Source organism: Mobula hypostoma, chromosome 20 (assembly GCF_963921235.1).
Source record: "Mobula hypostoma chromosome 20, sMobHyp1.1, whole genome shotgun sequence".
Classification (NCBI taxonomy): Eukaryota; Metazoa; Chordata; class Chondrichthyes; order Myliobatiformes; family Myliobatidae; genus Mobula; species Mobula hypostoma.
Window position 1 is genome coordinate 52,842,902 of NC_086116.1, and position 14,043 is coordinate 52,856,944.

The 14,043-nt window shown below is 42.7% G+C and overlaps 1 protein-coding gene across 2 annotated transcripts in view; it reads right to left on the reverse strand.

The window, feature by feature from the left end:
* tymp (thymidine phosphorylase) overlaps window positions 1–7,627 on the reverse strand; it is a 49,905-nt gene extending 42,278 nt beyond the window's left edge. The window contains exons 1-2 of one of the 2 annotated variants that reach the window (XM_063072934.1): window positions 7,499–7,627; window positions 4,738–4,813 (exon numbers count right to left, since the gene is read on the reverse strand). Coding sequence is in view for 1 of the 2 variants with exons in the window: in XM_063072933.1 (XP_062929003.1) it covers window positions 2,827–2,846 (20 nt within the window). In the remaining variant the exon portion in view is untranslated. Of the gene's footprint in view, window positions 1–2,826; window positions 4,670–4,737; window positions 4,814–7,498 lie in introns of those variants that run through there. The other variant, XM_063072933.1, reaches the window with a different exon arrangement.
* Between the last annotated feature and the right edge of the window lie 6,416 nt (window positions 7,628–14,043).

Genomic DNA, 14,043 nt, shown 5'->3' on the forward strand with positions numbered 1-14,043 from the left:
CTCCTATACTCTATTCCTCTAGAAATGAATGCTAACATTGCATTTGCCTTCTTCACTACTGACTCAACCTGGAGGTTAACTTTAAGGGTATCCTGTACGAGGACTCCCAAGTCCCGTTGCATCTCAGAACTTTGAATTCTTTCCCCATTTAAATAATAGTCTGCCTGTTTATTTTTTCTGCCAAAGTGCATAACCATACACTTTCCAACATTGTACTCCATTTGCCACTTCTCTGCCCATTCTTCCAATCTATCCAAGTCTCTCTGCAGACTCTCCGTTTCCTCAGTGCTATCGGCCCCTCCACCTATCTTTGTATTGTCAGCAAACTTAGCCACAAAGCCATCTATTCCATAATCCAAATCGTTGATGTACAATGTAAAAAGAAGCGGCCCCAACACGGACCCCTGTGGAACACCACTAGTAACCGGCAGCCAACCAGAATAGGATCCCTTTATTCCCACTCTCTGTTTCCTGCCAATCAGCCAACGCTCTATCCATGTATGTAACTTTCCCGTAATTCCATGCGCTCTTATCTTGTTGAGTAGCCTCATGTGTGGCACCTTGTCAAAGGCCTTCTGAAAATCCAAATATACAACATCCACTGCATCTCCCTTGTCTAGCCTACTTGTAATTTCCTCAAAAAATTGTAATAGGTTTGTCAGGCAGGATTTTCCATTAAGGAATCCATGCTGAGTTCTGCCTATCTTGTCATATGCCTCCAGGTACTCTGTAACCTCATCCTTGACAATAGACTCCAACAACTTCCCAACCACCGATGTCAAGTTAACAGGTCTATAATTTCTGTTTTGCTTCCTTGCCCCCTTCTTAAATAGTGGAGTGACATTTGCAATCTTCCAGTCCTCCGGAACCATGCCAGAATCTATCGACTTTTGAAAGATCATCGCTAATGCCTCCGCAATCTCCGCAGCTACTTCCTTTAGAACACGAGGGTGCATTCCATCTGGTCCAGGAGATTTATCTACCTTTAGACTATTCAGCTTCCTGAGTACTTTCTCTGCCGTAATTGTGACTGCGCACACTTCTCTTCCCTGCCACCCTTGAGTGTCTCGTATACTGATGTCTTCCTCAGTGAAGACTGATGCAAAATACTCATTCAGTTCCTCTGCCATCTCCTTATCTCCCATTACAATTTCTCCAGCATCATTTTCTATCGGTCCTATATCTACTCTCACCTGTCTTTTACTCCTTATATACTTGAAAAAGCTTTTAGTATCCTCTTTGATATTATTTGCTAATTTTCTTTCATAGTTAATCTTTTCCCTCTTAATGACTTTCTTGGTTTCCTTTTGTAAGGTTTTAAAAACTTCCCAATTCTCTGTCTTCCCACTAATCTTTGCTTCCTTGTATGCCCTCTCCTTTGCTTTAACTTTGGCTTTGACTTCTCTTGTCAACCACGGTTGCATCCTTTTTCCACTCGAAAATTTCTTCTTTTTTGGAATATACCTGTCATGCACCTTCCTCACTTCTCCCATAAACTCCAGCCACTGCTGCTCTGCCGCCTTTCCCGCCAGTGTCCCTTTCCAGCCAACTGTGGCCAGTTCCTCTCTCATGTCACTGTAATTTCCTTTACTCCACTGAAATACCGACACATCAGATTTCAGCTTCTCTTTTTCAAATTTCACAGTGAACTCAATCATGTTATGATCACTGCCTCCTAAGGGTTCCTTCACCTCAATCTCTCTAATCACCTCCGGTTCATTGCACAATACCCAATCCAATACAGCCGATCCCCTAGTGGGCTCAGCAACTAGGTTTGGTCTTAGAGCTCTATGTGGCCGTTCAATTTCAATTGATCGGTCTTCCTCTTTCATTTGCAAAGTTTCTGGGATCCATCTTTGAAAAAATTCTATTGGATTGTCTCCCTCTACACCTTCTTTAAGACCAACAATCTTCATATTATTTTGTCTACTAAAATTTTCCAGCACGTCCACTTTTTCCAACAGTCCATTTCTTTCCATTTTCCAGACAAGCATATCATTTTCTGTTTTTTCCACTCTGTCATTAATATGCTCCATTGTTCTTTCCAACTTTTGAAGTTCCTTATCCATTTTCTCCTGTCTTCTCATAGCTTTATCATAGCTGAGCTTCATGTTTCTAACCTCTATTTTTACTCCTTTTAATTCAGTCACTACTTGCAATAAAGTCTCTTTTATGTCTCCATCATATCCTTTACTTTTAGTCTCTTCTAATTCTTCCTCCTCTTCTTCATCTGTGTTCTCTGCGGAATCCCGACTCTGACTCTGAGTCACTTTCGCTTGCAGTGGCCGTCGGTTCTTGTAGTTTGAGTGTATCGGTATGCGCATGCCTACTTGTTTGCGCACGCGCAGTTCCGGCATCTTCTTCCCCGGGACCGCTACCGCCGCCATTGCTGCCTGTCCTTCACGCCAGAGATAAAACGGGTCTCCTCCGAAGGAGATCCAACCTGAGTCCGAGGATCCATCGCTGCAGTAGGCCTTTTTTTTCTTCCCGTCTCGCGGCGACTTCACAACGGCAGACTTCTTCTGTTGCGATTTACGAGGCATATCGTAAAATAATCTTGAGAAGTTTATAAGTAGTTTTCGGAAAGTATTTATTAACTTTGCTTTGTTTAAACGGTACTTTGCTGATTTTGTACGGGAGAGCTGGATTCATACGTCTCAATCCTACGTCATCAGGTGACGTCCCCAGCTTTATCATTTTTGATTTGACTTAAGGGTTAGTAAAGAAAGAACAAAAAAAGGAAAAGGGCCCATTTTAATGAAACTGTCTAATGTGCACAAGTTGGAGCTCACAGTTTCCCTGTCACCGACTCTCCATTAATCTCACCCCAGGCTTTGGCGAATCATAACTCCGCTCCAGGTCAAATCCTACAACCTCCTCTCTCCAGCGTCTTCTCTCTTCATCTCCTCTCGAACAAAAGCCCCAAATCCAACTTTAGTGTTCCTCCCACCGGAGAAACCTCCCCTTAATCCAGCCATCCTAATTGGATGGCAGATATTTCTCCTATCTCTTACCTCCAACAGTAACCCAAACAAGCAGCTTGCCCAGAACAGCGTTTACAGTAAAAAAAATATGAACCAGGGCATTACATCTGTAAAGTACTGTTTCTGCACTTTGTGTTCAGTGTTTTGAGTACAATAAATGAGTTGTTATGGATTTTCTTTAACATAAAACACATCTGCCATTTTTATTTGCAAAAACCTACAGACTTAAAATTGTAATTTATTTTAATCAGTGTATTCCCTTTGTGGTAGCCTTTTGGGGAAAAAAAAGGTTGAAATTTCCAGTTTTTCCAATGCAACTTTATTAACTTGATTTCGAAATGTAATTAAAAAGAAAATGTTTCTCGCATTTAGGAAAATCTCCAGACTCTGTGGTGCCCATCTGTTATGAAATGTCCCAGTTGTTCTGGAGGACTCCATCAGCAACTCTCCGGACGTGCACAGGCTTAAAGATAACCTGGGAAGATGGTCAGGTTAAACAGCCTGTCATCAGCTTGGACCTGTGAATAGGGTTGCCAACTGTCCTGTATTAGCCGGGACGTCCCGTATATTGGGCTAAATTGGTTTGTCCCATACAGGACCGCCTTTGTCCCATATTTCCCCCGCTAAGGTAGAGCGTTCCTATGAAACCGTTCGTAAACTGAAATTGCGTAAAGCGAAGAAGCAATTACCATTAATTTATATGGGAAACATTTTTGAGCGTTCCCAGACCCAAAAAGTAACCTACCAAATCATACCAAATAACACATAAACCTAAAATAACACGAACATATAGTAAAAGCAGGAATGATATGATAAATACACAGCCTATATAAAGTAGAAATAATGTATGTATAGTGTAGTTTCACTTTCACAGAATCGGGAAGATTTAGCCAAAACCAACTTGTAGAAAAAAATCGGCCCATACACAGGTGCCCGCGCAAGGCTTCATGGTCATGGTAGTCTTTCTCAGGGTAAATACAAGTGTCCCGTATTTGACTGCTACTTTTGTCCCTTATTTGAGAGTGAGTAAGTTGGCAACCCTACCTGTGAATGACTTCACTTGCCATGCTTAGGAGCAGTGCATCCTACCTGCGTTACACTTCTCCACAGAAATGTCCAAAGATCAGCTGCAACCAGAATTTGAGGGACAACCCCTTCCAGTGGTCAACATGGGTTGCAACCTCTCCTTCTTGCTGAAGACACAGCAAACGTATCTCTTTGGACCTTAGATTTATTGGTTTGTCAGGATTCTATTGGCCAACAATAAACAAAATGTCTATTAATTATTTCTTTAAAAAGATTCAGATTTTTAAAATTTCTATCCTGTTCCATTCTGTGATCCATGTTTGACTGAATGTGGGTAATAGCATAGGTGAATATCAATCTGTCACTTACCTTTCTTCCAAGAGGACCACAACCTTGTCGTAGGGCTTGGAGGCTTGCATCTTTGTAGGATTATCAAAGCCAAACAGGTCAAAGAGTAGAGGCCGGACTAAAAGTGGTCCACTGGTTCTCCAGGTTCAAGGGTTTAGCTCTGGGCTAACAAGCTTGACTAGTCAAACAAAACTGTTACAGACCCAGCAATGAAGAATCCTTCTACATCTGTGTATGACAGTATTCCTGAGTCTCCACCCGGGACTTGCATGACTGACAGTAAACTGGGAGGAAGCCGTGAATGGGTCAGTGATGGAGGACTTTCATTGCTGCCCTAAATGTCAGCGGCATACTGGGCAATAGAAGAAGAAGAACTTACCTTTTGAAAATGGTGTGAAATGGATGCCAGACTTACTCGTACCAAACTTTAGCCAATGAAGAGTTAATGTTCCATCCTGTTCACCAAATCAGAAGAATCCCCACATTAATGCTATATTTCAAACACATGAATACTGTTAAGGTATTGAAATATTCTAGGCCAAATTAGGGGAGTAAAATCAAAGAAAGTTACACTGTCACATAAGGAAATTATAGTGGACAAGTTGGTGGCGAGGAAGGGAAAGTTAGAGAGGCGAAGGGGCATCAGGAGGGAATTCGAGAAATGAAGACCTGGCCAGCTGAATATACATTTGACAATTAGGGCTATTGGATTTATTAAGTGTGCACACAAGGGAATGAATCTCAGGGTTGTATTTGGTGACATGTTTATACTTTGATAATAAATTTACTTTGAACTTCACACATTGAGCAGAGAAGGTAAAACAGGTGAAGCTTAAGAGGTGAAAATTTGCAGAAGATCGTTATCACAGGAGATTAAATTGGAGGAGACCATATAGATAGGATGTGGCTCTGGTGGAGAAATTTAAAATTGTAGTTTGGTTTGAAATATTCTATGTCAGCGAGCTCTGGGGTAAACAGGATATAATAGAGATAGGCAGCTAATTAACCTCTGCTTTACACCAAACAGAATACGATCACCCTTTGGAATAGTCAAATCTAAGTAATAATATGACTACGTTTCAGCAGCTGATTGAGCAAGTTTAAGGGTTAAGTTGAATAATGTTATCGAGATGGAAATAAGCTGTCTAGTTAAAGTGGCAGATGTACAGTCCGAGGCTCTGAACTTCCACAGCAAGGAGTGAAAAATGACAACAGACTGGTTCAGCTTCAATCTCCTTTGAGGGAAAGCAACTGAGTCAGTAAATCAGGAAAAGTCTCTGGTGGAGAGCAAAAACGTTGGGATTGTTCCTAAAAGCATTTAGTTTGACTAAGTTTCTGCTCATCTGCACAGAATGTTGGATAGACAGTCCAACAATTTGAAGAGTGGAAGGACTTATAGAGGAAAATCAAGAGATTCTGCAGATGCTAGAAATCCAGAGCAACAAATACAAAATGTTGGAGGAACTCAGCAGATCAAGCATCATCTATGGAGAGGAATAAAGAGTTGACAATTCAGGCTAAAACTCTTTATCAGGACTGAAAAGAAATGAGGGAGAAAAAGAAGTGTGTGTGTGTGGGGGGGGGGTGTAGGTAAGCATGCAAGTTGGGAAGTGATAGCTGAAAGCAGGTGAGGAGGAAGGTGTGTAGGTGGGGGAGGGTAATGGATTGAGAATCTGGGAGGAGTGATAGAGTGGTGACAAGGATTAGGTGAGTGTCATCAGTATATGTATTCTACAACACTGAGGTAGTTCTTCATTCTGTGCTTCTGTGTTCCATACCGGCTGCTCCATTTACAACGCTGAAGTAAGTTTACCATGGTCTTTGCAGTGCCACTACTTTGCAAAGACTGGGTCACCAGCCACCCAGCAAAGTCCACCAAAGTCAATCAACAAGTGTACTATTAGACCTCAGCAGTGGTGAAGGAATGTTGAGATTGGAATATGCTGAGAAGGTGAGTTGGCAGGATGAATTGGTGTAAGGGAGACATGAGATTAGGGATAGAGGGTGATAATGAGTATGTGATATTTAAAGATATGTGAAAAAGGGGGATTGATGAATATGAAGAATAGGTTGATAGTAAACATGAGGAATTCTGCAGATGCTGGAAATTCAAACAGCACACATCAAAGTTGCTGATGAACGCAGCAGGCAGGCAGCATCTCTAGGAAGAGGTACAGTCGACATTTCGGGCTGAGACCCTTCGTCAGGACTATATGAAGGAAGAGCTAGTAAGAGATTTGAAAGTGGGAGGGGGAGGGATGGAGCCAAGAGCTGGACAGGTGATTGGCAAAAGGGATATGAGAGGATCATGGGACAGGAGGCCTAGGGAGAAAGAAAAGGGGGAGGGGGAGAAAAACCCCAGAGGATGGGCAAGGGGTATAGTCAGAGGGACAGAGGGAGAAAAAGGAGAGACAGAGAGAAAGAATGTGTGAATAAAAATAAATAACGGATGGGGTACGAGGGGGAGGTGGGGCATTAGCGGAAGTTAGAGAAGTCAATGTTTATATAAATATTATACACCTTATATTCCGTCTGGGTAGCCTCCAACCTGATGGCATGAACATTGACTTCTCTAACTTCCGCTAATGCCCCACCTCCCCCTCGTACCCCATGCGTTATTTATTTATATACACACATTCTTTCTCTCACTCCTTTTTCTCCCTCTGTCCCTCTGACTATACCCCTTGCCCATCCTCTGGGTCCCCCCCCACCCCTTTTCCTTCTCCCTGGGCCTCCTGTCCCATGATCCTCTCATATCCCTTTTGCCAATCACCTGTCCAGCTCTTGGCTCCATCCCTCCCCCTCCTGTCTTCTCCTATTATTTTGGATCTCCCCCTCCCCCTCCCACTTTAAGATCTCTTACTAGCTCTTCCTGCAGTTAGTCCTGACGAAGGGTCTCGGCCCGAAACGTCGACTGTACCTCTTCCTAGAGATGCTGCCTGGCCTGCTGCGTTCACCAGCAAGTTCAATAGGTTGATAGGTAGGATTAGGGTTATGTGGAGAAGTTGAGGAAATGGATAGGGGTTGAGATTTATCAAAAAGTAAAACTTTTGCTGGTCTAAAAGCCTCTTTTATTCTTATACATTTTTTCTTTTTGTGTTTCACATGGTGATCAAGAGAACCAACAGAGATTGTCCTACCTGTATACTTGTGGGAAGCACACCTCAGAGGCACTAACTGTTATATCCTTCACTGGCAGCAGGATCGAAGGCTGACTCTTCTGCCACAGTAATAGAATGAAGCAACAATTCCATTTTCAGGGAAATTAGACTGTATTTATCAAGTCCTGATCCTGACTCAGAGGGCAAAGCTCCTGTAAATAAAAGCCCCGATTAGGAGTTCACATGGTTTCATTCATTGCCAAAAACACCCAAGGGTAGAGAAATCACTGAGACATAATATTAATTTCAATCTGGGTAAAAGAATTACGTAAACTGGTTTACTGCCAGAAGGAGCTACCAATAAATTGGTAAGCCTTGGGTATGGGGAGGGTGTGGGAGATTTGGGTGGAGGGAAGTTCTTGTAAGACAGACACACAATAGCATGATGCATTCATGTTTTGCAATGACTGACAATCAGTCTTACTTCAGAAACAGGTGACTCCTTCAGCACAACATTTGGGTGAGGTTAATGGAGGGAGACTAAACATAGAGTCACAGAGCACTACAGCACAGATACTGGTTCTTTGTCACATGTACATCACATTGAAATATTGAAACATACAGTGAAATGTGTCATTTGTGTGAATGACCAACACGATCCAAGGATTATGTTGGGAGAACCCCGCATGGAACTCTGCTATGGATGGTCCTAAGCCTGGCTGCGAAAGGAAAAGATTTGAGCAAGGAGCTGGCAACCCCATCCTGTAAAAATCCAGTTCTACAGAGACACCAACAGAAGCACCAGATACCTCATCCCTGGAAGAAGAAGGATCTTCGGAGATGGGCTATACCTGGGGACACATTGAAGGACTGGTCCAGGATAGAGGGCTTTGGCAAGCTGCTCCAATAAGGGTGATGGGCTAAGAAGAAGAAGAAGAAGCCTGCAAGTGTTACCACACTTCTGGTGCCAACATTGCATGCCCACAACTCACTAACCCTAGCCATCTATCTTTGGAACATGGGAGGAAACCGGAGTACCTGGAGGATAAGCACCCAATCACAGTGAGAATGTGCAAACTCCTTACATACAGCAGCAGGAATTGAACCCCAGTTGGTGATTGCTAACATTATAATCTGAAGCGCTAACTACTGCACTATTATGACACTACATTCTGGACTCTTTCTGGTTTAACTAGGCCTTTGTTATAACATGGTGACCAAATCTGTACACAGAACTCCAAGTGTAGCCTCTTAAAATGCATTCATTTGAAGAGGTCTAGAATATAAGAGCATGGATGTGATGCTAAGGCTCTATAAGGCACTGGTGATGCCTCACCTTGAGTATTGTGAAAAGCTCTTGGCTCCCTATCTAAGAAAAGATGTGCTGGCATTGGAGAGGGTTCAGAGGAGGTTCAAAGGATGAAAGGGTTATCATATGGGGAGTATTTGATGATTCTGGTTCTGTACTCGCTGGAATTGAGAAAGATGGGGGGGTCTCATTGAAATTTTTCAATGTTGGCAGGCATAGACAGTGTACATGTGGGAAGGATGTTTCCCATAGTGGGGAAGTCTAGGATAAGAGTGAACAGCCTCAGGATAGAGAAGCATCCATTTAAAGCAGATGTGGAGAAATTTCTTTAGCCAGAGGGTGATGAATTTGTGGAATTTGTTACCACAGTCAGCTCTGGAGGCCAGGTCATTGGGTGTATTTAAAGCAGAGATTGATAAGTTCTTGATTGGCCACAGCATCAATGGTTACGGAGAGAGTGTCGGGGAGTGGAGCTGAGGAAGAGAAAAAGGATCAGCCATGATTGAATGGCTGAGCAAACTCGATGGGCCAAATGGCCTATTTCTGCTCCTAGGTCTAATGGTCTAAATACAGAAAACACGCCCAATTTGTTTAATAGGACAGGGATATTTTATTGGTTGTGTCAACATTCTAAGTATCATAAAAATAAAACTCCATAATTAACTGTCCTTTGTTTCTTGTTGGCTTTTCTGATCAAGCTTCAGTTGTGCTTACACATCAGATGAATCTAATGTTGTAAACAATCTTCTTCACCAGCTCAGCATAAAGGTTTTGGCAGCATTTGACTTTGACCTTGGCCACTTGATTACATGTGACCTTGTAATCACCAGAGAGTCAAACGGTTTATTTGCTTTGGTTTTTGCAGCTATTACAAATGATGCAGCAAAATCACTGTACTCCACCTTCATCAAAACCCATGTTTCTCCAGTATCCAATTCCAGTTCCACCTTGGCTTTCAATGCATAACAAACTGGCTGTGGTTTGTAATAAATAGGTTACACTCCTACACTAATGAATTAAATAACCTGGATGAGAGGGTGGAGGGATGGGTTAGTAAGTTTGCTGATGACACAAAGGTTGGAAGTGTTGTGGAGGGCTGTCGGAGGTTACAGCGGGACATTGATAGGATGCAAAACTGGGCTGAGAAGTGGCAGATGGAGTTCAACCCAGATAAGTGTGAGGTGGTTCGTTTTGGTAGGTCAAATATGATGGCAGAATATAGTATTAATGGTAAGATTCCTGGCAGTGTGGCGGATCAGAGGAATCTTGGGGTCCGAGTCTATAGGACACTCAAGGCATCTGCGCAGGTTGACTCTGTGGTTAAGAAGGCACATGGTGTATTGGCCTTCATCAATAGTGGAATTGAATTTAGGAGCCGAGAGGTAATGTTGCAGCTATATAGGACCCTAGTCAGACCACACTTGGAGTACTGTGCTCAGTTCTGGTCGCCTCACTACAGGAACGATGTGGAAGCCATAGAAAGGGTGCAAAGGAGACTTACAAGGATGTTGCCTGGAATGGGGAGCATGCCTTATAAGAATAGGTTGAGTGAACTCGGCCTTTTCTCCTTGGAGCGATAGAGGATGAGAGGTGACCTGATAGAGGTGTATAAGATGATGAGAGGCATTGATCGTGTGGATAGTCAGAGGCTTTTTCCCAGGCCTGAAATGGCTAGCATGAGAGGACACAGGTTTAAGGTGCTGGGGAGAAGGTACAGAGGAGATGTCAGGGGTAAGTTTTTTACTCAGAGAGTGGTGAGTGCATGGAATGGGCTGCCGGCAACGGTGGTGGAGGTGGATACGATAGGGTCTTTTAGAGACTTTTAGATAGGTACAAAGAGCTTAGTAAAATAGAGGGCTATAGGTAAGCCTAGTAATTTCTAAGGTAGGGACATGTTCGGCACAACTCTGTAGGCTGAAGGGCCTGTATTGTGCTGTAGATTTTCTATGTTTCTAAGTACAATTACGAAGAAAGTACAGCAGTACCACAACTTCCTTAGGAATTTGTGGAGATTCAGGACGACATCTAAAACTTTGACAAACTTCTATAGATGTGTAGTGGAGAGCATATTGACTGGCTGCATCACAGCCTTGAAAATCCTACAAAAAGTAGTGGACGCAGCTCAGCCTTTCATGGGGAAAACCCATGCAACCATTGAACACATCTACATAAAACGCTGCCACAGGAAAGCAGCTTCCTTCATCAGAAACCCTCACCACCCAGGACATGCTCTCTTCTTGCTGCTGCCTTCAGGAAGAAGGTACAACAGACATCCCACCCTGCAAATACTCATTTCAAGGAGGTAGCATTCCTGCCCTCTGCAACCTCATATCCCCCCCCCCCCCGCCGTCAACCTCCAAGGGTGTATGTACTACTTTGTTCAGTGATTTTGTCTAATCTGTAAACCAAGTTGGGTATATGCAGCAAATGTGACATTAAAATATGTACTTATATTATATTATCATGTTTATTCTATTAAAACTTTAAGCAAGTCTACAGGGAGTTTGGCCTCATCACGTAGGACATCAATAGTGTAGCTCCTTGGCAGCTAGCCAGCTAGTTTAAATCAGGGGTCCCCAAACTTTTATGCACCGCATACCGGTTTAATATTGGCAAAATTCTTGCGGACCGGCCAACCCGGAGGGCGGGGGGGTGGCAGCGAGGGTGGTGGTGGTGTTAAACACGACCGGAATATAGGTGATAAGTCAACTGTAAGTCACTTGTAAGTCGCTAATACACTCAATTTCGTTTCTAAAGGGTTTATCTAAAGATTTTAATATTAAACACACAGCGCATATTTTCCTCACATGAATGTAGTGATAAGTCAATTATAACAGTGGTCCCAAACCTCCGGGCCGCGAAGAATGCAGCGGTACAGCGGTAGCCAGAACACATCCAACACATCTTTAAGAAAAAAGCCGAAATAAACAAGCTAATTAATTAGGTGCCACCCGGCTTGTAAATGTCAGCCCAGATCAGAGGCGGCGCAATTGGGATATTGAATATAATTTCCGGGCGTCAGGGAGCCACTATCGGTATGCGGGAGACTCCTGGAACTTCCGGGAGAGGTAGGATGTCTGGTACAAGAGCCTCAGGCCTCACACCACCAGGTTCAAGAACAGTTACTACCCCTCAACCATCAGGCTCTTGAACAAAAGGGGATAACTTCACTTGCCCATCATTGAACTGTTCCCATCACTGATTGACTCACTTTCAAGGACTGTCCCTTTTATTCTCAATATTTATTGTTTAATTATTTATTATTAATCATTTCTTCTTTTAGTATTTGCACAGTTTGTTGTCTTTTGCACTCTGGTCAAACACCCAAGTTAGGTGGTCTGTCACTGATTCTGTTATAGTTGTTATTCTATAGATACCTTGAGTATGCCTACAAGAAAATGAATCTCAGGGTTAGATATGGTGATGTATATGTACTTTGATAACAAAATTTAATGTTTACTTTGAACTTTTCTCTTTAGTGCTTTTGTCAGAATCATCAGACATAGTACTCAATAATTATATCTAGTGACACTTGTTTAGTAAAAAGCAGCTCAAAGACGCTCAGTTTGGGTTCTGCTGAAGTTCAGCTCCTCGTTACAGCCTTAGTCCAAACATGGACAAAAAGACTGAGTTACAGAGGTGACCTGAGAGTACCTGCCCTTGATATCAAGGCAAAATTCGATCAAGGAGCTTTGACTAAATTAGAGTCAGTGGAAATCAGGAGGAAACCCTTCTGGTGGTTGGAATCATACCTCGCAAAAGACATCATCAATCATAATGTCAGAGGTATGGATTTTCACTGATGATTGCACAGGTTCAGCACCATTCATGACTCCTCAGATATTGAAGTAGTCCACAACCAATTGCAGCAAGAAGTGGACAACAACCAGGATGATAGTTGACAAGGAATGTTCATGCCACACTAGTGCCAGGCAGTGACAATATCTGACAAGAGAAATCCCATCGAATTGCATTCCTGTCATTGAACTCCCCCACTATCAATATCACAAGGTTACCATAGACTAGCGGCTGAGCTGGAGTTATCCATATACACAAGTGGCTTAAAAAGCAGATCAGATGTTTAAAATTCTGAGGTGAATAACTCAACTGCTAATTTCACAGAGTGTGTCCACATTCCACAAGGCTTATGTCAGGAGAGTATTGAAATTAAATTTGATTTAGTTCTATCATCAGTTAATCCACAGATCAGATTATATCTGGTAGCTCTGACAAGAATTCACCAAAGTTGGAAAGAAAAGAAAGGCTCTTCAATACCGCATCTGATGGACTCTTCTTATTACTGTATCTGTGATTTGAACCTGTGGGGTTCAGTTACCATTGCAATAAGGAGTTGAAACATTCTTCTCACTCTCCATCATTTTGCAAATGCTTGTTGCAATTATGATGTATTTGTTGCTCTCTGGGGCGCAAGTAAATTGATGAGGAATATCTCAGATTCAGCTTCATTTGAGGTGACAATTTTCCTTCTATTGAATTAGCTTGTGGAGTATTCCAGCAATCCCTGCACTTTGTGAATTCAAATGTGAACTAAAGATTGCAAAAATGTTCTTTTAGAAGAGCTGGAAAAGCAGGAAACCCATTTGGGATAATGATCTGATGAAAGGTCATCTGTGACCTTGCAAGGATTGAGACATGGTATCAAACTGGATCAAGGTCTGAGCACCAAACAAGTACTAGATGATATCAGTAGTTGGGCTTACAATTGAGCACTGAACCTCAGTTCAGATGCTCTTTAAATACTCAATTCTTGGTGCCTAAAACATGATTGCCAATTTGTGGGTCCATCCTGAATCCTTAAAGAGGCCACAACAGCTATCTATACGCCAGAGAGCATCTAAATCCTGGAAGCTGTTGCAGTTGGGAGCATTTTGTAACAGGACCCCACTCTCCTACATTCAACTCCTGACATCCCTAGCTGCCTGGAGAATCGGTGATGGTAGTCATGATGAGTGTAGGATCCAAGATGACTCTTTCAGGCACCCATCATCTCTTCTCAGGTCCGAATCCTCCCAGTCCACAAGGTATTTCCAGACACCCTGAACAGTACATGAGTCCAAAAGTCTGCTCTTTGTGAAGACCTGTTCCCCTTGATAAACCTGGGTGGCAGTGGGGCTGATAGTGGTAGGACTAAGGGGCTGGTGCAGATAGGTTTTAATTTAGAGACGTGGAAGGTGGGATTGATCTTTAGGGTCTTGGGGAACTGCAAAGTGTAAGCCACCAGGTTTGCTTTTCTCAGGACTTAGAAGCGTCAAAT